Source organism: Prionailurus viverrinus, chromosome A2, assembly GCF_022837055.1.
Source record: "Prionailurus viverrinus isolate Anna chromosome A2, UM_Priviv_1.0, whole genome shotgun sequence".
NCBI classification, from domain to species: Eukaryota; Metazoa; Chordata; class Mammalia; order Carnivora; family Felidae; genus Prionailurus; species Prionailurus viverrinus.
The window spans coordinates 62,764,101-62,788,212 of record NC_062562.1 but is presented as its reverse complement, the minus strand read 5'-3'; the positions used below and the strand labels follow the sequence as shown (position 1 = coordinate 62,788,212).

General features: G+C 55.3%; 1 protein-coding gene across 1 annotated transcript in view; it reads left to right on the top strand.

Annotated features, from left to right (window-relative positions):
• PKD1L1 (polycystin 1 like 1, transient receptor potential channel interacting) overlaps positions 1-24,112 on the top strand; it is a 126,079-nt gene that overhangs the window by 2,744 nt on the left and 99,223 nt on the right. Inside the window, exons 2-4 of the mRNA XM_047848980.1 lie at positions 4,448-4,571; positions 16,423-16,556; positions 23,232-23,320. Coding sequence (XP_047704936.1) covers positions 4,448-4,571; positions 16,423-16,556; positions 23,232-23,320 — 347 coding nt within the window. The remainder of the gene's footprint in view (positions 1-4,447; positions 4,572-16,422; positions 16,557-23,231; positions 23,321-24,112) is intronic.

The following is a 24,112-nucleotide window of genomic DNA, read 5'->3' as shown; positions in this document are numbered from 1 at the left end:
AAAAAAAATTATGTTTTAAAAGACTGAGCAATAATATTTGTTACTTGAATGCAGTCCATAATCACCTGGCAACTAGAGTTTCCGGAACATCGGACTTTAGATTCTGCATTTCCACATGCATCCTTTCCTAAGCAGAGAGCTGAAGTCTCACTAGTCGTGTTGCAGGAAGGTCACAGCACTGCGTCCGCGTCCACAAGGTGCTGTGCGTGGCAGCGTGATTGCCGCATCTGTGGTGAGGGGTGCGGACAGTTGCCAGCATCCAGGCTGGTGGGGCTTCCCAGGTCTGTGATGAGCGGAGACCCCTGGGAGCATGGGGCAGGGGGCCGCCTCCCTGAGCCCCACTGACCGTGCCCTGCATGGGGAGAGCCCTGTTCTCCCCGGGGAGGTTTGGGGAGATGCTGACCCCAGTCCCGGGCAAGGCCTCTAGAGCTGAAGTGCAGCCATCGGGTGAAAACCTCACACGAGACTGGTCCTGGGGGGTCTGCTGCTGGTCAGCAGTTACCGCACACTGTGACCACAGCTCCTGGCGGAGGGTGACCAGCCCAGCGGAACACCATGGGGGGGAGACCCCAAGTCTGGTTTCCTGGGCGGGGTCCTCCCCTGCTGGCAGCGGCCACTGGGGCTGAGCCTCCCCTCCTGCTCTGTCCTCCCCTCTGCTCCTCCTATTACTGGGGGCACACTGCTCACCTTCCGCGCAGGGGCTCCGCCAGAGCCTGGGGCCTGCAGTCTTGTCACATCGGAGGGTAACGCTCAGTGTGATTTTGGGGTGCTGGCTGGCTCCTCTGTTCCTAGTCACACAGGGGACCTCCCTTCCTGTTGGACACGTCTGGGATGACCTGGAGTGGGTGGGTGGTGGCACCGCTCGGCTGTACAGGGGCTTCGGGGCCCCACCTGCCTGAGGATTCCCGCCCCGGACTTGCATGGCCACAAATGAGTTTCCCACACTGATTTGCTCTCTGCTTTTTGATGTCTCAGTTATCTGTACACGGTAGCTGTGTTTGGTGAGGATGTAGGGGGCCGCTACTCCAGATAAAGGGACAGAGGAGTGGATGGGGCTGACACCAGTGACCGTACCCTGCTCACACATAACACGTATTTTGGACCCTAATAAATTCCCCCACCCTACGTGTTGCGCTTTTTAAATTGCTGCCTTGGAACAAGATACGTGCTAAAGTGGTTGTGTTAATTTACCGTTCGTAACGTATTTTTTAAGAGAAAAATCAAAGTGATCCCTAAATCTTTAGTGCTGAATAATGACTTCTGTGACTTCTGTGACTTCTGTGTCCTGTCCGTGGAATTGTTCTGTGCAGCTTTGCAGACGGAGAGGGAAAGAGGGGTGGAGGGGAGAGGGAGGGAGGGGGAAGGAGAGGAGAGGGAGGGAGAGAAGGAAGGAGTGGGAGAGCAGCAGAGGAGGGAAGAGAGAGGAGGAGAAGGGGGCGGGCGGCAGGAGGAGGCGGGGAGGAGAGAACAATTAGAAAACAGTCAGGCTGTCAGGATGTCCGCCCTGCCAAGTGGCCAGGGTACCAAGGCATTCGCGATCAACTTGTTGAGGTGTGTGAAGAGTGATCTGTGGATGTTTAGTTTACTTTTGAAGGCCGTGGGGGAATTGGGAAGATTTTAGAGGGACAGGTGCTGCGTGCTCATTCAACAAGTATCTGAGTGTGTAAGACAGTTGCTGTTTTAGTCGCAGGCATAGGGAATGTGTTTTTCCTACCTGGAAACCTGCTCGGAAAGTGTCCCGTGGGCGCCCTCTGCTGGCAACGCGAGGTGCCAGCTCTGTGTCCCCGTCGCACACTCTATTCAGGGCATCGCCTTGCTGGAGCTACGGTGGAGCCTCACGGTGGAGCCTCACGGTGGAGGCTCACGCAGGACTCACCCTCTGCCCTGCGCACGTTAGCACCAGGTGGCCGCCCATCTGGGGGGGCTGGGAGTGAGTGGGTGAGACCCCCCCCAGCTCCACCCACCCCCGAGCTCGCTCGTGATTGGTCAGCCGTCAGGGTGTTAAGGGCCAGGCTCACTGCCCCTCTCAGGACAGGGGACGGCTGTCCTGCGTGCAGAGGTTAGGGCTGCGAGCGGGAGGCCCCCTGGAAGCGGTCTGCATGGGACCTGGCTGGAGGGCGCTCGTCCGAGCCCTGCCCCTGCTCCTGCCCCTGCTGTCCTTGCCGCAGCCCATTCCTGGGAGCAGCCCAGAGGAAGGTAGGGTCCCCTTTACCAGGATCTTTGCCCTCCCCTCACGGCTGGAACTTAATTACCAAATTCCCCCCACGCACACTTCGGTGCTGAGTCAAGACAAGAGCATGGTTGGGGTGGGGCAGGCGCCATGGGGGCCCGAGGTCGGAGCATCTCGAGATGGGCAGTGCGTGCCCGTCCATGCGGGCCTCCAGGAGTGGAGCCCACGAAGACGCGGTTTGCTCCATAAGAGGTGGGGTGCCGGGCGTTGCCATTGGTGCCGGCCTGCCACGTGGGTACCTGGCTAAGCTCCGTTCAGAGCGGGGAAACTGAGTCCTATGGTAACAGCAGGGCCCGGATCAAACTGAGAGCAGGGAAAGGCCACCAGCCATGAGGAACAGCATTCCCGAGGTGTTGGGCGCTCGGTGTGGTATGCAGGTACGCGGGCCTGCCTGAGCGCTGGCGGTGGGGACCTCACGCAGTGCCACCGTCAAGCCGCCGTGTGTGTCTTAGCTGCCCTGAGCCTTCCCTGGAACCGGCAAGCCTCAGTTAAGTCGAGTGTTAGCTCAGAGGTAGTACCAAAACTGAGCACTAAATCCCAAATAGAATTTGTGGCTCCGAACAGTTCTGAGTAAATGGCTTTTGTTCATCAGAACTTAGCGAACACAAAGGAGGGGTGGAGGCGGCATAGGGTGCTTTGCCTTCCGGAAGGTTCTCCCAGGGGTTTGGTCCTGGTGCAGGGAGGGAAGTTGTGCGGAGAAGCCTCCAGGACTGGTGGGGGACGTCCTGGCAGAGCTTCCGTGGCTCCTGCCGAGGGGCTTCCGGGGCCATTTCTTAGAGAAAGCTGCTAACTGATTCCCTCTGGAGTGTCTGTACTGAGCACAGCTGAGAAGGCCCTGCAGAGAGCGCCACCCTCACCTCCGGGCGTCCTTCCGCCCTCACAAGTGACACGGTGGTGGCCCCTGTTCACCGGCCGCAGCGCTCCGAGCACCCACAAATCCCATGTCTGACACTGACCTTGAAACGTGGCTGATGTGATGGAGACGCTAAATTTTACGTATTTAATTAAACTCAAGTAGCCCAGGTGGCTGCGGCTGGCCCAGGGGACAGCGCAGGGACCTTATTCCCCTCGGTTCCTTATCACGCCCAGCATCTTGGGTTGGCTCTGACGCCTGGAGCTCCATCCCCGACTCCTGGGAAGAAAACGCCCGGCCCGGTCCCCTGCCTGCAGGAGCAGATGTTGGCTCACAGGGGTCCTCATATTTGACAGGAAGGTGCCAGCCCCAGGGCTCTGGAGAGGGACTGTTTGCCAACTCGGTGGGTATTTGCACACAGCTCACTTTAAAGCCCGTCACCGGTAAAGCCGGAAGGTACACATTTCCCCGTGGGGAAAGGACGAAGGGGGCCAGAGGCGCTGGGGAGGGGGCCATGTGCAGGGCCTGTGTGCTGAGCCCACCAGGGGCTCCAGGCCCTGTTTACTCACCTGCCCTGCTGGGCTGCAGGGCCCCAGCAATGTTCTAGAAATCACAGGATTCAGAGGAATTTGCCTAAGTCTAACGCGCAGCCTCCTTAGTCTTTCTCCAGGGACCCTCTCTCCCTCCCTTCCCCTTCCCCTCCCCCCTCCCACCCCCCTCCCGCAAGGAGCTTCCGGTGCCCCTGCAGCCTTCTCAGTCTTTCTCCCAGGATCCCCCTCCCCCAGCCTGGGAAGGAACTTCTGGTGCCCCCAGTTGACACCACTGTCTTCTCCAGTGACGTGCACACCCATAAACAACCCCAGGCCACACAGAAGGGCGGTCTAGTTTTCTAGGTAAAACACAAAATAAGACAACCTTTTGTAAGATCCTTTATATTAAACTAAAATGTCAACATAAAGAATCAAGGGAACTGACCAATAGTGAAAAAAGAGAGACGCTTATTGTGGGAGGACTCAGGCAGCCCTGGGGGCCGCAGAGGAGTCGGGGGAACGGCTGGGGTGGCCCTAAGGGTCCTGTGTGGACTCCCAGTCAGTCCTTCTCTCCTCCAAATGTGGTATCCGTGGTTGCAGTGTTTTCCCAGACTTATCTGCTGCCAGATGCCCTCTCCCCCTCGGGTGCTGGCCAGGGGCAGGCGGACACACAAGGACCCCCACCTACTCCAGGTGACTGGATGAGAGCAGCTTTGTGAGTTAGGGAAGCAAGCCTTTCTGATGGGGAGCATATTGCCAGTGGGTTTTCTGCTCTCCTGTGTTGGCTGTGTGTCCAGGAACGAGCATAATCTCCCCTACTTCCCTGTCTTCCAGGGGGCTCAGGAGGAAGCTGGCCAGCTGGCTGCTGTGGCCGGGGTCATGACCCGGGGACACCAGGAAGGACCTGGGTCCCGAGGGCCCAGGAGGCCTCTAAAGGCGTTTCTGATGACTCAGAGAGGTGAGCAGCCCTGGTCTTAGGGAATTTGATAAGCTGTATTTTATGTTACTATTTTTAAAGATTTTATTTCTAAGTAATACCTACACCCAGCGTGGGGCTCAAACTCGACCCTGAGGTCAAGAGTTGCACACTCCACCGACAGCCAGCCCGGTGCCCCCACAGTCTGTATTTAAAGCATGCATTCGGGAATTTTCTTAGGAATATTCTACTCTTGCTTGAGCATTGGGAAAGTGGGAACTTTTCAGGGAGTTTCTCAGAGAACTGTGCACAGAAATGAGCATTAGCCCGACTTGAACCCAGCCCGTGGCGGGGAGGACCCCCGTGACTTCAGCCTGCGTGCCTGGCCTCTGGCACTGCCGGTGCCAAACCTGCCACTTCTCCGTCTTTGTGCCACAAAAGGGCGTGAGCTCTGAAGGTCACTGCTGGACTGGTCATCACCTGAAGGACGTGCATCTGCACTGGGGGCCCGGGCTAGCTCAGGTGGGGTGGGGCAGCACGGGGGTCTCGGGGTGTCTCTGCAGTAAAGCCCAAGGAAGCAGGAGGATTTGGGCTGCGGGGGCTGTCTTCACCCCCGCAAAGTGCCCTTCGCTCTTCCTGCAAACCCGGAATGCCCGCAGGGATCCCAGAACCACCTGCTGCCCGCATGGATGGAGTGGAGCTCTTTTCTCATGTTCCTTGTGCGGAGTGCAGGGCAGAGCCCAGGGCAAGCCGGGCGTCACCAGGGCCACAGACTCTACTCCATCTTCCCTCCGCACACTCCATATGCACCAGCACAGCTGGGTCATCGACTCTGCCGTCGACCGCCTGCTGGCCATGTGGCTTCCACACCCCTACCCCCGACACAGGGTCAGTGAGGTGGCCCCCTTCGGGTGCCCGGCCGCTGAGAGCGGAGTCAGGCAGCCCGCACCTGCATGTGCCCTCGTGTCCCTTCACTCCTCATGCCCAGCCCCTCTCCCGAAAATGCTCCCACTTTCATCACTGTCCACCCCCCAGAGCCCTTTGAAGGCGAAAGGAATCTGTCCTTCAGTGGAGTTTGCATGAGCCCTGTGCCCACTTAGCGCTGAGTCTGTCTGGGCAGGCACCACCCTTGTATCGAAGAAACCCGTGTGAACAGAGGCCCCACCTCCAACCAGGTGGCCGTGGTCCTGGCTGAAAATTTCTCTGTCTTGTGTCACATCAGTGTTGCCCCCAAACTGGCTGATTTTGGCTGTGACTTTGTTCCCCCTGATGTTTTTATCGCCTTGTTTTTCTTCGATTCTAAATCGCTCCAGCCAGCTCCCAAGGCCTTGCTGCAGGCACTCTTGTCATGTGTGTCCCTGTGTCCCTCTGTGGGGTGATTTCTTTGTCCTTAGAAGGACAGGAAACATATTGAGGAGGGGGTTGTTGACCTCGCCCCTTGGGGTCTCCGGAGTCACTGAAAGCAGACAGCGGCTGGTCTGTTTGCAGAGAGGGAGGGGATTGTATTGTGCCCTGTGCCCACCACACCACGGAGTTCGACTTAACATGTCTGTGTGCCTGCACGTGCGTGTGTCCGTGTGAGTGTGTGTGCAAGCGTGGGGGGTGTGCTGGCATGTTTGTGTGAGTGCGTGCTTGTGTGTACGTGCTGTGTGCCTGTGTGTATATGTTCGTGTGTCTGTTGTGTGCATGTGGGGTGTGTGTGTGTGTGTGTGTGTGTGTGTGTGTATGTGTATGTGTGAGTGAGACTGTGGCGTGTGTGCTTGACTTCTGATGCCTCCCAGCCCTGAGATCTTGCGCTTAGGACCCACGGTCCACTTCCAGGCAGAACGGTTACGGGCACGGCCCTGGCTCTGCACCTAACCGGACTCACTGGAACCTTCTGGGGATTTTGTGATGTGTCAGTTTTACTGAGGAGCTGGGGGTGGGGTGGAAATCCTCTTGAAGGACCTTGGCAAGGAGCATTCCCAGACCTTAGACGGGTAGTTGGGGCAACCGAAAGAACAAACACGAGGAAAGAACAAGGCAAGGCGTGTAAATAGCTGTTCTGGCAATTTCCCCGCAAGGGCCCAGCCAGATGCAGATTCTTTTGCTCTCCTGCCCGGTGCCTCTGTGTGCGAGGAGGCCCCTGCGTGCGAGGGGGCCCCTGCTCTCCTGCCCGGTGCCTCTGTTCGCATGAGGGTCTCCGTGGCTTTGGGTGTGTCCACGTTTCACTGGCTAGCACCCATCAGCAGAGGTGTCTCCCATACCAACTTCTGTGAGGCTGTGGCTGCGGAGGAGGACGTCCTGGGGGCTGAGTCACCCCAGTGACCTGTGCCCCCTTTACCCTCAGGAAAAGGAGAGAAGCCAGGCAGATGGGGGTAGTGGTCCAGTCACAGCCAGAGCCAGCGCCGGGTCCCCAGCTTCGCCCCGGCCTGGCCGGCCCCGCCCCGCTCTGGAGAGGGAAGAGCTTCATTCCCGCTGCCGGGAACTGTTTGGCTCTCGCCGTCTTGTCTGCACAGCTCGGACATGTGAGCCATGCTGTCTCGCCCAGGGGCACTCTCATGAACACACATCCTCTGGGAAAGGGCCAGAGCAGGGCCCACCCTGGCCAGGGAGTCTCGTATTTAAACTTTCCTCTTAACCCCCCTCCCCGTTTTGTAGCGGAGAAGATTTTGACCTCTCCGGGCGCAATTGCTGTGCCGCCTGCACACCCCTGTACACCGCCCCCTCCCCCCCCCCCCCCCCCCCCCCCCCGTGAGGCTCCCCTGCAGAGGGCGGACCGCATCAGGTGTGGTCTGCAGGCTCTTGGCACCGGCCCCCCGCGTGGTGGGCAGGCCTCGCCGCAGGCCCCTGGTGTGGGAGAAGGCCCCCTGGGGCTTCCTGTTTGATCTGCTCCTGCCCTTGGCAGAGACCCCTCTAGTCTTGCGATACCATGAGATACCATGAGATACGGTGCGCACGATGCCAAATGGTCGTTTCCTGTTTTCATTCTCTTGCTCGCCTGGCCCGCGGAAGACAGGTGTGGTTAGGGGTGGGAAGTTGTCCTTGGGATTACGCAGAAGCTGAGCAGGGGCCCTCAGCCGAGGACCACCGTCATCAGAACCCAGCCTCACCCGGGTCCCCGAGGTCCCTGTCTGCCCTCTAGCGGCAGCTTCTCAGGGCACTGCATCAAGAGGCAGGTTTCGAGGTTTTGTAACAGTGGGGTTTTGTCTTTGTAGAAGCCTGGTTTAAATTAAAGGATATACCCTCCCAACTCCACAGATGCTCAGAGAAGTGAGGGATGACCACGAAGTCTGCATGTGTTTTCACGGGGAGGCGAGACCCAGCCCCAGGGAGTGGGGTTCACGCCTGCGGTGCAGACACAGGGCCCGGACAGCCCTTGGGTGACATCCCCGAATGGCACCCCCTGTCTGGTCAGGACCCCCGTCCCCACACCTCGGTTCAGGGCTATTTGACTCACTGCATGTGGATCTTCCTGGATGGCCAGCAGCCCCATGGACTCAGGCACAGGTGCCCCTGGCCCCGAGGAGCCACAGCATGTAGTGGAGCGACCAGTGCCCCATACTGGTCCTGGACACCACTGTACCCAGGGGCCTGGGCCTCTGAGCTGTGTCCCAGGCTCTGCGGGCGTCCCCTCTGGGAACGCGGGAGGGCAACGTGAATTGTTGCCTCTGTTTGCACCAAGTTGAGCCAAGTTGCCTGTCTTCCAGGGTCTCCCTGGTCTCACTGCAAAAAGCACCTGCACTGGGGTGCTGGGGTGCTCAGTCAGTTAAGCCTGTGACGCCTGGTTTCAGCTCAGATCATGATCTCACGGTTCGTGAGTTTGAGCCACATTGGGCCCTGCACTGACAGTGCGGAGCCTGCTTGGGATGCTCTTTCTCCCCTTCTTTCTCTGTCCCTCCTCTGCTTGTACTCTCCCTCTCACAAAATAACTAAATAAACTAAAAAACAAAAAAAAAGTGCCTGTGCTCTCCCTCCCTGGTCCTCTGTGGGGATTACAGGGGAGGGATGTGCTGGCACCATGCTTTGTGACTGTCACACGGTGCACAGTCTCATAACCGCCAGTCTGGGCCCTTCCTTTCCACAGTGGTCAGGTCCACACAGAGGAGTGTGGGCTGGCGAGGGGAGGTGCAGCGGGAGGGGGGCAGGGGCCTGGCCTGCTCTGCTCTCTGCTCCCCGCCCCCCCCCCCCCCCCCCCCCCCGCTGCTGACCACCTGGAGGTGGTGGGGAGGGAGGGAGGGACCCTGTTTTAATAGTAAAATGAGGTGAAAAATCTGTTTCGACTGACAGTGTGAAAACAGGCCCCAAACTTGGAAAATGGTCAAAAAACCACAGAAGCAACTTTCCATCCACGTGAAGCCAACTGTGTGCTTCATTAATTTATGCAAGAAATCCAGGTGCGGATGGCAGAGCGTGTGCTGGATGGCCATACTTGGTGCCCACCCCCGTTTGTCCCACCCTGTCAGGTACGTCCGGACTGCCTGCTGCTGGTCCTCGCGCGGTGCCCAGCCCCCGAGAGCAAGAGCCAAGGAGCACGGGGGTCCTCATCCCCCCTGCCTCCATGGAGCGCCAGTCGGTAAGGGCCTGGGAAGGGGAGCCAAGTTCACGGCACTGAGTTCATCCCTGCCTGTGCCTCGTGGAGGGACCGTCCTAGCTGGGTTTTCCGGGTGAGGAAGTAGAGAATAAGAGGCCGCTGGCTTGCCCCCAGCTTGCCGGCAGGTGACAGGTCTGGGCTTCAGGACACTGGACCCAGAGCCTTCCTTACCCACCTCTCCTGGGATCCCCAAACTCAAGAGGGCATCACCGGGCATTCACCGCGGCGTGGGGCTCGCTGAAACCAGATTATGGGGTTTCTGCTTCAGGCAGGTCTGGGTGGGGGGTGCCGTGGCTGGTCCAGGGGCTGCACGCTTGAGAACCACTGAGTCTGTGAGGCTCCCCCGACCTGGAGCCATGTGATGGGGGCGTCCAGGTTACTGGGGGATGTTTCACGGCCACAGCGCAGGACAGTATGTCCATTGTCTTTTAAAATAAAAATTTTAGGGACCCCTGGGTGGCTCAGTAAGCGTCTGACTCTTGATTTCGGCTCAGATCGTGATCTTCTGGTTCATGAGTTCGAGCCCCAAATCGGGCTGTGCATGGAGCCTGCTTGGGATTCTCTCTCTCTCCCTCTGTCTGCCATTCCCCTGCTTTCTCTCTCTCTCTCTCTCTCTCTCTCTCTCTCAAAATAGGTAAATAAACATTTAAAATAAAAATCTTAAATGGTTGCCTGAAACTTAATTTCCGGTGTTACTGTAGGTAGAAGGGAATGTTTGAGTTCTCGGCTCTGGGCCATGCACTCGGTTACACGTGAGGAACTTCACAGTCTAGCACATGAGCCAGATTTAATGGTGTGTGTTGGTGGCCGGGGCTCGGGGGTCGGTGTTGAAAACAACGCGAAACCCACTCTCCTGATTCTTACCTGACAATGGTGGCGAATGGATTTTGGTCATCTAACTCCTTCCTCCTTTGGTGATTTCTGTTCATGTAATTTTATGACCATGTATCTTCAGGATGTTTCCATGTGATTTTTCCAGTTTGGGGACGTTTTCAGTCGTTTAGGAGGTCAGATTTTTCTTCTGCTAACCTGACCACAGTACTTCTGGGAATCGATGGGTTTCAGAGAAACGGAAGTCACTTTATTCTCCGTGGTCGTTCACAGACGTGCTCGTGGACGTTCAGGCAGGGGACTGTGTCATCCCTGAGTTGGCATATTGGTCTGTGTGTAGTTTTGAAGAAGCCTCAGCAACGTGGCTGCGGGTTAATCTTGTTCAGCTTTTATGAGCCTGAGATATGAATCCACTGCACTCTTGACATTAAATAGGGGCGTTGACTCAGAAATTTAAATTGGATTCGATATCGAATCCGAAAGTTGGGGAAGGTTGAAGCCGGTGTTACTGCCTGGTGGTGCTGGGGATGGGCCAGCCCTGGTGGCCAGGCTCCAGAACCCACGGTTTGGCGTCCTGCCACCAGCTGTGAGTGTGGCTGATAGGGGCCGGAGGCTGGTGGTGAAGGAGACAGGACGGAAACCAGCCCAGAGCACCGCCTCCTTTCCACCCACATTCCCGGCCCCGCTCTGGGGGCTGCTGAGCATAGTGCCCTCCAGGCTCTGTGCAAGGCCAGGGCTCAGTGGGAATGTTTTCAAAACATCTACACGGCTAGAGAAGATGGCGTCATGCACGCCCTTGAACCCGGCGTCAGCTTTAGTGGTTTTCAACCGTGTGCAGTGCTTGGGTGAAACAACCAAATTCCGGGGCGCCAGCTGGGTCAGTCAGTGGAGCCTGCACCCTTGATAATGGGGTCATGAGTTCGAGCGTCACAATGGGTATGATGAAGTTTTGGGGTGATGATGGTGGGGGGTAGTCCGGAACTGACCGCCAAGAAAGAATTCTTGAAGATGCCTTTGGTGCATAAAGGTGATTTATTAAAGCACGGGGACAGGACCCCTGGGCAGGAGGAGCTACACTGGGGTCGTGACGGGTAACTCATCACATACCCTCAGCTTGGGAGGGGGCAGGGATAGAGTAAGTCTCTTAGGAATTTTGGAAGCAAGGTTTCCAGGACCTTCAGGGGGTCGCTGTGGCCAGGGAAACGCCATTTATTACCGTTTAGTAAAACCTCAGTCCTGAGACCCCTCGGGCGTATATTGGGGGCCCTAAGCCTGGAGCATGATGCCAGCGTGTGTCCAGGGGCAGTTGAAATAAAGGAAGGAGACTTACAGGGTCCTCGAGGTGGGGTGATGTGAAGCTGAGATTCCCTTTTGTCCCCCGCAAAGTGTCATCATGGAGGCAGCTGAGCCCCTCGAAGGAGGTCACTGTGCCGGTTTCAAGGACTAGTCAGTGAGCCGTAGGCAGTAACGGGATTTGATGTTTCGTTTGCCTCAGTTTCCCACGTCACCACAGCAAGCACTTGAACCCCCTTCCTGTGTTCTTAGGCGGCCAGGAGTGTCCGAGGAACATCACACAGATCCACGGTGGGGGTGGGGGTGGGGGGCTGTCAGCCTGTGCTCTGCCCTCAGCCCACCCCACGCTCCCTCATCATATCCCCCCTGAACAATTTTGACCCTGAGATCTTCAGGGTTGCTGCAGGTGGAAGGTCTCGTCTTCTGTGGCTTCTTCCCGCTGAGCGGGGGTGTAGAGACGTCCCCAGCCATACGGGTGAATATGGGTCAGCTGGGAAACATATAGGGGAGTTACAAAAGGCGGAGGCAGCTGAATCCAACGTGGGCAACGTGTGTGAACCTTCTTGAGTAGAGAGGATCATCTGCTGGCCCGAAGTCATTGCAGTGATGAGTCTTGGCACCAGGCAGGGAGACACAGGGGAAAACGGCAAAACGTAATTAGAACAACTAGAAAGATCAGCCCAAATAAGCCCTTTGGTAGCTGACGAACATCTTCCAGTCCAGGAGTTTGACCAATCACTGAAGGAAAGAGGGATTGTTTCAGAGCAAGTGGAGTGTCTGCGTCAGGCAGAAATCCAGAAACGTTTCTCTGGTCATCTGGAGCATACACACAGCATTTTGTTTGCACGAGAGTGTAAGTTCCACGTCGTGCAGCGGTCAGCACATCTCGTGCCATTCTGGTTTGTAGAACGGTTTTATGCATTGGAGTTATTTTCGTATTTAATACCGTAATGTTATCTTGAGAGCCGTTTACAGCCTCCACTGTGTAACAGGCAGTGCGTGGCCGTCCTATAGACGCTGCTTTGTTTAGTAAACACTCAGCTAATTAGTAAGAGGTATCTTTACAGAAACAAGAAAAACAGAGGTGAATGGTTAGAGCGCATTTCAAACCCAGTGTCTCCCGGTGCTGCCAGTGAGATTTTGAGATGTCAGGCTTGAAGCCTCCTCAGATGGGAGTGGGAGCACACAGCAGCAATCGGATTGGTCTTTCTGGCTTGTAACTCACAGGTTACACCACAGGTCTGTGGTGGTCCTTTTGAGTGGCCCATTGCAAGAAGGAATTGTTAGTAGAAATGGGGAATGGAGAACGAAGAAGAAAGGTACAAGCATCCTAAGAGAGGTTTGAGGTCTTCCACAGGCTCACAGAAATAAGAAGGCAAATTAGGGGCGACCGGGAGGCTCAGTCGGTTAAGCGGCCGACTTCAGCTCAGGTCATGATCTCGCGGTCCGTGAGTTCGAGCCCCGCGTTGGGCTCTGTGCTGACAGCTTGGAGCCTGGAGCCTGCTTCGGATTCTGTGTCTCCCTCTCTTTCTGGTCCTCCCCCATCTGCACTCTGTCTCTCTCTGCCTTTCAAAAATGAATAAATGTCAAAAAAATTTTTTTTTGAAAAGAAGGCATATTAGTTTGCTCATTGATTTCCTGTGAAGGGGGTACAGGTTTTATTTTAGGTACAGGAGCCCATGAAGAGTGCCCCTCTAACTTCACTGCATAATATGACCCAGCAGGGGCCCTTTTATTTTGGAGTTAAATCCCCTGTTGTATTAGACTTTGCATCCTTTGAGAAAACAAGGTCTTTGGGGTTGTATGGGGTGGGTTTCTAGGAACTGTCAGATCAGGTTTAGGGAGAATATTGTTGGCATGTTTAAAGATTTATGAATTCCCCCAGCCTGAAGTGAATAATTTATTAAAGCACTGTAGTCTTTATTGGCTGATAGGTCTACAGTGAGAAAAGTCTTTTTATGTACAACTGTTAGGCGAATCCATCCCATTTCCCAGTTGTTTAAACGATATGCCCATGGGGTCCTGTTACCATCCCCACAGGATAAGGAGAAGATTGTCCATACCTGTGCTATTGCGACAGTTTTTCTGATGTTTACCTCAAGTCGTCCAGTTTAGGCAAACAAACACTTAAAGACAATCGGAACTAGAATTTGACAGCCATAAGGGTGCGTTACAGAAACATGGTTTTTCTCTCTAAAAACCGTCATTTCCAGAGATGGCCAAATCAAGACCGATTCGTCTGTAGAACAAGTCCAGTTTTAACAAACTTGACCTAATTATTTACGTAAGTTCAGCAAGAACAGTGGTTGATCATATGGATGTCTTAAAGTTTGTTTTGCCGGAATCTTTTATACGGAATTCTCCAGATTGCACTCTTAGTAGCTTCTCCAGGCCAGAAGCCAAGCCAAGTACTTCCGTCAGACAGGCCTGAAATTCCTGTGGAATTGGGCAAATTCCTCTCCATGAGGTCCCCAAGACATCCTGCGTTTCCTGCACCTGCCAGGAAGTGACTTTCTTTGCTCACCTGGTGAGGCTGCTGGGAACTCCATAAGCAAGGTATCAGGCCCACATATCCCAGGGGCTTTATGGCTCCGTGTTTCATAAAGTCAACCTTAGCTCCTTAAAGCCGGATGGTCATATCTGAGTCTATGCAGGTCAGTCTCAAATAGAACATTCCAGGCAAAGTCTTGGTAAAATAGCCAGTATTTCCAGTGGTGTCCTGTTACGAGGAAAACAGATTTTTATTGAACTTATGCAAACAATTGTAATTGCCACGAAAGAAAGAACACTCCCTGAGACTGTTTGAATTTTAGAGGGTTTAGGTAGAGAGAAAAGTTAAACTGCTTCCGTTTATGGTCCAATACACCCAAATAGCCGTAGTTCCTCTGCAATAAGAGGTTAAAAGTGCAAACGTATGTTCGGTTATCAGAGCTTCAGCAACTCCATCCCATGTGGAAAAGACCCAGGTGTCCAATGAGTTCAGTCCCATTTATCATGCAAAACCTTAAAGTTTCAGGTTACCAAAGACTCCGAAAGCCATCTTAACAGTTACCCATGAAAACTTTGAGACAGACAAAATTAACCATCACCTTAAGTCATCTTTTTGCTAAGAAATTGCAACAGAGGGGCGCCTGGGTGGCGCAGTCGGTTAAGCGTCCGACTTCAGCCAGGTCACGATCTCACGGTCCGTGAGTTCGAGCCCCGCGTCAGGCTCTGGGCTGACGGCTCAGAGCCTGGAGCCTGTTTCCGATTCTGTGTCTCCCTCTCTCTCTGCCCCTCCCCCGTTCATGCTCTGTCTCTCTCTGTCCCAAAAATAAAAATAAACGTTAAAAAAAATAGTTTTAAAAAAAAGAAATTGCAACAGAGATAACACAAGCTTATTTGACTTTAGTAAACCTGGGTAGAATCGAGGTTTCATATTTAATGCCGATAACTCTAAACACAGGTCTATCTTAATTAAACCGGCAAACTTAAATTAGTTCACACAAATGTGTTTCACCTGTATCCACTTAAAAGTCAGTCAGGTTTTCCCCACTGTCAGTTTTTACTGGGACGCCAGTGGGGGAATCTGAAGTGGGTGGTCCAAGAGGGTGCTCTTTGCTCCTTGACCTTGAGGGTGGGAGGAGCCGGCAGTGGCTGAGGCACTGAGGATGGTACTGGAACCATCCACACCCCAGGTCGTGCCGCACCCCAGGTCGCACCCCAGGTCGTGCTGGAGCAGGAGCAGGAAGGAAAGGCAGAAGAGGCGAGATGCCACCAAGCAGGTAGAGAAAGAGCGTTCCAGGTTCTTGAACCTTGTCGGCCGGGACAGAGGAGCAGACGCCATGTCCCTCCCTCTCACTCTCTTTTCCATCAAGAAGGCAGATGTTTATTCGGCTTCCTGCTCGGCTCTCTGCCTCTCCTCCCGGTCACCAGTTGCTACTGGAATTTTTGGTAGCCCTGTGAGAGCCGGGCTTCAGCCTTGCAGGAGAATTTAAATGCACCATTTAGAAAGCCGTGGCCACCCTCCTCTCCTACCTGCTTCACATCATAGACAGACTGCAGCCTGGGTCAGAACGTCCAGAGGCAGGGACCCGCCCTACATCTGGGTTTTGCAAACTACAGGTTCATGGGCAGGGAATTCAATACAGTAGAAGGGAATCAGCAAGAGGAAAAAAGTGTGCGCACATGGCAGAGATTAAGCACTTAAAAAGAAATGCCACCAGGGGGGCCTGAGTGGCTCAGTCGGTTAAGCGTCTGGCTCTTTTTTTTTTTTTTTTTTAATGTCTGCGTTTTTATTTTTGAGAGAGCATGTGAGCAGAGGGGAGGGGCACAGAGAGAGGGAGAGAGAGAGAGTCCCAAGTAGGCTCCATGCTGTCAGTGCAGAGCTTGATGTGGGGCTCGAACTCACGACCATGAGATCATGACCTGAGCTGAAATCAAGAGTGGGACGCTTAACCGACTGAGGCCCCCCGCCAAGAGCCCCAAGACTATTTCTGGAGGAAGCTGGAACAGCAGTTAGGGGTGAAGCCCTGGTTTGGTGACTTGGCCTAAGGGGGTCCGTTTGGAACCCTGGCTCTCTTTCTAACATGTGTTCTGCCTGCTCTCGGCATATGGAGGCAGGTGGAGGGTGGACACAGGCCTGGCTGGGAGCTGGCAGCTGGGCGGGGCTGGGAGTGGGGAACTGACAGCTGGGATCAGGGAGCTGGGAGCCGGGCAGGGCTGGGAGCAGGGAGCTGGGAGCAGGGAGCTGGGCAGGGCTGGGCACGCCCAGAGCCCTCAGGTGGGAGCATCCTGGCTTATAAATTTGGGGGCATCTTCTTGGTCTTCATGTTTACCCAGCAAATCCCTGCCCAGTCCCATGACTGCGGTTCCTCCCATTTTGTGCCCATCTCCCTGATTCGGGAGCCCTTGACCTCATCCTCTCTGCCCTGAGCCCTGGAGGAGAGAGGGAGGGCCCTCAGGGTCGGGTGGTGAGCAGGAGCTCTGGCCTTGGACTTGCCTGACGTAGCCTGTGTTTGTTTACCTCTGAGACGCTGTGCCAGGTGAGGATGAAAAGGAAGAAACACCGAATACACACAGCCGCCCTCACAGGCAGAGCCCACGGGCACAGGACTCCTGACCCATCTGGAGAGCAGGGGGCATTAACCCGTGTGTGAGGTCGGGTCTCCTCATCGAACACTGCAGTCCCCACACCTCGTTTGTTCTTTTCCCCAGAGGTCCACGCTAATCCTGCGCCTTTTATGAACACCGACGAGTCCAGCCGTCCTCTGGGTGCGCGGACACGGGCGGAAGGAGACCCGGGACTGGAGAAACCACCCTCGCTGGAGTCGCTGGTGTCGTGGGACAAGGTATTGGCATCTGGGGAGCTCGGGTTTGCTCCCTGAGCAGCACGCGTGTCCGGTGTAGCCTTGGAAAGCCTCCTGGGTGCGGTAGGAGCCGGCCAGATGTGTTTTCAGCCCTGTGTGCCACGTCCAGGGAGCGGGGTTCACTTGCAGATCTGGAATCCTGTCGTGAGAAGCCAGGATGCGTTCCGGAGACAGAAGTGGGGACGGGCTGCACCCCAGGGGGCTCCCAGGGAGCCGAAACCCTATTTGGGGGCCCCGGGGGAGCTCTTTGAAGGCCTCTACTGGTAAGACTAGACTACCTGGACGTCTGAGCAGGTGCGTCTGTGTCTGGCTATCAGAACGGCCCACAGCAGTTGGGGTGGAGAGAACGGGACAGACGGTCTTAGTGGCATGAGGAGGTGGGGAGTGTCCTAGGAGAAGCTGGGGCACAGCAAGCAGCGTGGGGTGCGGCGGGCCCTGAGAACGAGGCTACATGTGCCCGATGCAGTGAGCTCTGACTGCTGCCAGCCCAGAGCTCTGCCTTTGTCCTGATGGGAAGGAGCCCCTTCTGCAGAAGCTCCCAGAACCTCCCCGCCCCTTGGCAGAGATTATTCTGCAGCTGTTTCTGGTACTCCCCATGTGGGTCCCCAGAACTCCTCTTTGGGGTTCCCAGTAACCCCCATGGGGTCCCCAGTACTCCTCATAGAGGTCTGCATGCAGTATTCTATACAGGGTCCCCAGTACTCCCCACGTGGTCCCTCGTACTTGTCATGGGGTTTCCAGTATTCCCCAGGAGGTCCCCTGTCCTGTACACAGTACCTCTAAGGGCATTTGTATCTGAAAATTAACCTCTGTCAGCCCATTCTTTTCCTGTTGGGAGCTCTTCCAGGCTCAGCTGCCACTTTGTGAAAGTTCATAGGGATCGTTTCAGGTTAATCCGGAAGGATGTCTGCAACGGGGAACTTGTAATGATCTGAGAGCAGGGTTCGGGAGAAGTTCGTTGGGGTGCGTTCCCAGACACAAGTGGACCCTGGTACCGTGGGTTTGTCGTGGACCTGGTGTGGGTGCCCCACCCACACCTGCTCTGGTGACCCACACGCTCAGCCGGCCCTGGGGGTTGTCCCCAAGGCCTTGGACCTCCTGCCCGTTTCCAGGCTCTCCTTGATCTTGAGCCCACCCACCCCTCCTCCCCCAGCCCCCATGGCCCTGCTCCCTGGATCCCCGGGGCAACTCAGCCTCGAGCAATAGCCAAGTGGGGCTGCAGACTGGGGTCCTGGACGGTTTGATGATTAGGCGGTTCTGTGGTGTGTTGTTGTGCGAAGTTGAGACTCCGGACTGAGTTTGTAAAATGTTCTGGTGCAGGGGGAGCCGGGGGAGAACGGATAGGTCTTGCCCACTTCAAGTCGTTACAGAGAGTGTTTCCAGTCGGTGGAGCTGGTCACACCACATTAAAAGTTGTGTGCCATACTGTGACTTGTAGGAAATGCCCATCTGGGCATCCGGATGACCTGAATAGATCTCTCATGTGTATGTGGTCTTCGTCCCCAACCCCCTGGACTTTGCAGTGATAGAGGGCGGGAGCGTGTCTTTTGTTACGTTAATGGAGACTTTAGACCCCTCCCCAGGGCTGGGGGTGGGGGCGGGTTGATTGCTGGGGTAACCAACCCTGTGTTTCCAGGGTTGAAACTCCAGTCCCCCCACCCCACCCCCAACCTCTGGCTCCATAAAAACCCAAGGGGATGGGGTCCAGAGAGCTTCCGGGTTGGTGAGCACGTGGAGATGGGGGGCAATGAGCCCTGGGGAGGTGGTCAAGCCCCATGCCCCCTCCTACACCTCACCTCCTGCAGCTTTTCCACTTTTCACCATATCCTTTACTGGTGAACGGGACTATACGGGTCTCCCTGAGTTCTGTGAGCCTCTCTAACCAATTAAAAGAACCAAGAACCAAAGGAGGAGGCCCGTTGGAACCTCCGGGTGATAGCCTGGGGCTGTGGCTGGCACCTGAAGTTGCAGGGGTGGGGGGCCTGGCAGACTGAGCCCATCACCCGTGTGTGGGGTCTGACGCCGTCTCTGGTAGAAGGCGTCAGAAGAGAGCTGAATTCTTGCTGGTATCTGAGAATTGCTTGGTGTTGGGGGTGACTTTGGAATTGGGTCTGGGACCCGTCAAAAATCATAGTTCATAGGTTAAATGTTACGTGAAACGTTAATAAGCAAATGTAGTTTTCTAGAACAAACACAAATGAGTAATACTGTTTCTTACCCCAAGTGAATGTTAAGGTTGTAAAACCCACTGCTGTAGTTCAGATGGCAGATTGGGGGTGATTTCGGTGAATAGATGTTGAGTTGAGAGTGATGAGACAGGACACACTGGGTGGGTGAGCCAGGTCCTTACTGTGACCTGACTCCTGGGAGACCTGGGGGTCTTTACCGAGTGGGGGAAGGCATATTCCCTCCAGCCTTCATGTCTTCAGGACAGAACTCTGAGGGCTGGCTTAGCGCTTTCTGTTTTCAGAGCGTCTTGTTGTCTGGAATAAAATGTGGGTACCCCTGATCAGAATTACGTTTTCGCTATTGCAGAATAAGACATTCGGGGCCCTTAGTAATGCTTGCGCATGGTTAGTACTGTGTCCCACAGCCGCAGGCCCTGTGACTCAGGTGTGGCTGGGTCCTGGGGGTCACAGCAGGAACGTGGCCGCCGGTCCTCCCAGTGTGGTGCTGGTAGGTGCTGGTACCGTCCTGCTGGCCGGCCCCACCAGCCTGGTTATCTGCCGTTCCTTGGCTTTCTCGAGTTTGCCGTTAGCACAACTGTTCCAACAGATTCTGCCCGACTGCCCACACTGTGGGCAGAAAACTCTTCCTGTCCGGGGGAGAGCACAGCCTGTAAGTTACTACTCAGGCCGCACGCTTTGGAGAGAGAAGGTTTCTAGACATTTCAAGCTGTTCAGAGGCAAACAATGTTTAAAGCTGCACTTGCCGAATTATTTTGTGGTCCATGGGCATAATTTGATGGGTGCTGTAAATGTAAAATGCGCACAAATGTAGGTCGAACCTTGTGAATGTTCTTTCACACCTTTGCAGCTACTATGCTCACTTTTCTGAGGCACTCCTTGGGAACTCTTTCACAGCCTGACACCCTTCCCTGGAGAGGTACCCTGTGGTGACTTTGCCCCAGAACAAAGTGCTGCATTTTCACTGTAAGCTTCCCCCCAAATTCCAGCCTTTATTCCGTTACTCATTACATACCTTTAGCAAGTTTGACTAAGTTTTTGACAAAGTTTCTAGAATACCACTTCCCAAACTTCATTAAATGGGGCTGCATTTTCCTGCGTCCACTCTACTATTCTTTCTGCAGAAGCGTCAGCTGCTTACGGAAGACCCACAGGAAAAGAAAAAGTGGGATTCTCCTGAATTCTGTCTCTGTGGGTGTGCTGGGAAGCTGGCACTCCCCAGGTCAGGAGCCAGGGGACCCTCGGCACTCGCTTCCTTTATGGTCCTAACACTGCCACCGATGCTTGTGGCGTCTGTGGGGCCTGGCCTTTCCCCACCCGGGCCTGTGGGATGCAGGGTACCCAATGGTCCCACTCATTCTGAGCTCTGTCTCTGTTGCAAACATGAGCATCCTTACTGTATCCCAGAAGGTAACAAACACAGGTTCTGCCTGGGTACTGACTCAGAAACAGGCACATATCCCACATCTACTCTGTGCCCACCGGTTCCGAGAATGAAAACGACAGGGCCCTGCACTCCAGGAACTCCCGCCTAGGAAAGCACAGAGCACGATGTAAATGCTGGGCTGCTGGGCTGCGGAAGCCTTGGCCGCATCCCTGGGGCCCAGGGGCCTGGTGGGGAGGGCTGGGTGCCTTCTCAGGGGCTGCGATGCTGCATAGGGTCAGGTCACGGGAGAAGTTGGAAAAGGCTTTATGGGCAAGAAGCAATGTGATGTTTCAGAGGTCCTGCGGGTAGCTGACCAACGATTGGAGTGTACGTGTGGTGGGCGAGGGGCAGAGGTGGAGGCAGGAAGGGAAACAGGGGAGGAAGTCGTCATGGGCTGAATTTAGGTTATGGTCCAACTTAGACTTAACAGGAACTGTATAATCCGCAGAATGGATCGTGATTTCCACTGTGTTCACGTAAGGCCTAAGCTCTTCCCCCCTTCCCCCTTTATTATTATTATTATTTTTTTTTTACCATCAACACCATTTTAAGGTGTGCAGTTAAGTGGCACTTAGAACATTCACGAGGTTGTGCACTGTCACTGCTCTCTTGTTCCGGGACATTTTCATCATCCCCCAAAGGAAATGCCCCGTGAACATCTCTCCCCAACCCCTCCCCCGGCAACAACTAATCCTCTCTCAGCCTCCATGGACTAGTTTATTCTGGAAATTTTGCATAAATAGGGAGAGTTGGAAAAGAAACCCTTAGCAGTAAGCTTGTGTTGTTACAAACTAGCTCAGCTGAAGGTAGAATTTGTGGGACCTGCAGGCAGGAGGCTAATGGAGGCCCAGGAGCTGGTGGCTGTCCCTGCCCCTGTCCTGTTCCCTCTGGCTGCTCCCAGTTCATGGCACCTTCCAGACTCAGGGAGGGGGTCTGCCTTAGCCTGAGGGGTCGCATCCCCAGGAAAGGGCAGGGCCCGCCCCCGGTCAGCAGGACTGGCAGGTGGCAGTGGGGGTGCAGAGAGGCCGGGTGCTGGGCATCTGTCAGCCTTGGCCTTGGCCCTCGACACCTTGCTGTGAATTCCTCTGGGGAGCTGAGGTCTGGTACTCAGAGCAGGTGGAGAGTGTGCGTGGACAGTTCGGTGAGGGCCTCCCGAGAGGGGAGGAGCTGGGTTATTAATTGGCTGAAACCACTTGTGCTAAACGTGATGTCAAGAATAATTGAAGCTTGGGCACTCAGTGTGAGGATGGTGGCTGCCTTTTGTACGTACGCCGAGTGGCGCACTGTCGGGGCTGGGGCTCTGAGTGTGGGCCAGTGAGGTGGCAAGCCCTGGAAAGGTCTGACGGCCATCCCCCCGTCCGGCTCCTCCCTGCCGTTTGGCGCAGGAGTCGTGGGTTTCGTCACAGGAGGCTGCGGCCGCCGGCAGAGCGGAGGCCAGCGACGCATCTTGGCGCAGTTGGCCCCAGGTGCCCGGCTGTGCCCACCCAGGCCCCGAGTTTGCCAAGCCCTTGGCATTGCCTTTCCTTCTTTCTCCTGCTTGGTCCTGCTTTGGCTCCCATAGCCCCTCCTGCCCCGTCCTGGCTCCTGGCTCCTACCGGTGTCCCTAACCGAGCCCCTTCCCCGCCTCCCTGACCACCACCCTAGCGAGGCCGCCACATCGGAGCCAAGCTCCTGCATGGGCTTCCCGGGGCCACCGACACAAATCACAAACCTGGTGGCCTAATGCAACAGAAGCTTGTTCTGTCTAATCGGTTTTCCAGGGCTGAAATCCACCTGCTGGCAGGGCCACACCCCCGGGGACTGCGGGCAGGGCTGTGCCTTTTCCTGGTGCTGGCCAGCATTCTCGCTGGTATGGACGCACACCCCAGAGAGGAGCCTCTGGCCTGATTTTCGGCAGTCTCAGCCCTGTGGCTACAGGAGGGTCGGGATTCCTTCCAGGCGACAAAGATCTGTAAGCAGCTCCAGCTGGGAGTTCGAATCTCTGAGCCTCTCCTTTCCTCCCCCTCGCATCATCCAGTGCAGTTAGAAGCTGTCAGCCAGTCTCATTATAGACGGTCTCATCTGCGACTTACGATGGCTCATCTTGGGATTTTCCACTTTACCGTGGTATGGAAACAATACGTATTCCATAGAAACTGTACTTGGAATTTTCCCGTGCTGGTGACACTCACTAGGACCTGAGCATCTCCCAGGCAGCCACGTGGTCACAAGAGTCAGCAACCGAGGCCCTGACCACCCTTCTGCTCCCACATAGCCGCTCGGCTTCTCACCTTCAGGTCCGCATTCAACCAGTTACATGAGACATTCCACAGCTTATTATAAAATAGACTTTGTGAGAAGAGCGTTTTACCCGCCTGTAGACTCGTGTAGGTGTTCCGAGCACATTTAAGGTGGGCCAGGCTCAGCCGTCATGTCCGGGACGGTGGGTGTGTTGAATGCATTTTCCACTTAACGGTCTTTTTAACTTATGATGGCTTCATCTGGATGCAACCCCCTCGTACGTCAAGGGAGATCTGTGCCGGTCAATTTGACAAAAATGTCCTATGGTGCCCACCTCTTGTAGGGATTCCACAGGGGCAGACAGTGGCACCACCCTGCCCACTCGTGTCTCTAGAGTCCATCCAATGTCTGGATCTAGAGTCAAGTCAGAAGATGTCCCTTGGGATTCTTGCCTCCCATAGCCTTTTTCAATATGGTAGCCGGGCTAACGCTTCCATACCATTGGTCAGATTATGTCATGCTGGTGCCCAAACCTGCATCTCATTCAGAATGACATGCAAATTCCCATCCAACCTCCCTGTCTCCCACATCACCCCCTGCTCTTCTGGCGCCTGCCACGCAGCCATGGCCAGCTGGCCCCCCAGGTCCCCAAGAACGCGGGTGCCACAGGAACAGGGGACTAGACTGCTTTGTTCTCCGCTGGTTCTCTACAGCCCGGCACAGCAGGGGCCAACCGCTAGTCTGTGAATGGAATAGTGTTACTTTCCCTAATTTACCGAGTTTTTGTAAGCAGCTCTCAAATGATTATTATCTTCCCCCTTGCAGAACATTCTGGAAACAACTGGTCAAGCACCATTAAGTGTGGTCAGCAGGAGAACAGGGGCTGCTTCGGATCCGGGCAATAGTGCCAACAGGTATGTCAGGGAGCCCTGGCTGAGCTCTGTTCTTCTGTACACGCATGGGGCCTTCCAAGGACCTGCCAGGGCCGGGGTGATGTAGGGGGTGCCGCCTGGGTTGCGGGAGAACGTGGACAGCACGCAGAACACCAACCGTGATGGAGGAAAGAGGACCTCTTCTTGCCGGTTGAGAGAAATAGATCAGGCGCCATGACCAACCTCCCCCAGCATGTTGGGAGCCATCCACGGGGGCACCGTGAAGACTGGGAACACCTCGGGCCTTGCCAGGGTCAAGGGCACTAGACCCTGTAGTGGGTGCGAAACATGCACACTTTAAAGCAGTAGCATTAGATGGGCCTTGAGCACGTGATGTGAAGTGGAATGAGCCAGTAACAGAAGGATAGATGTTGTGGGCGTCCACTTGCATGAGGTCCCTAGGGCAGTCAGGTTCATAGAGAAGGAAGATAGGGGAGGTGGGGGAGACCCAGGCCAGGGTTGGACCTGGCAGCCGTCAGGGTGGCAGTGAGGCCCACGGGACCTGAAACTCCCTGGGCATTCCCACAATGAGTATTTCTCCCTTCCCATGAGGGCACGGGTGCAGTCCTCAGAGGTTTTACACATGGACAGTAAACGTGGGTTACGTGGGTTGGGCTGAAGTCCAGACAGGAGGCAGTGGAATATCACGTGGGCCAGGACCTTGGCCAGAAGGCCAGGTGAGCCGGGAGCCGCTGTTTCCTGCCCAGGGTTGAGAGCACAAGAGCCAGAAGCAACCTTCCCCTGCCCGAAGAGAAGGTGCCCAGCCCTGTACCT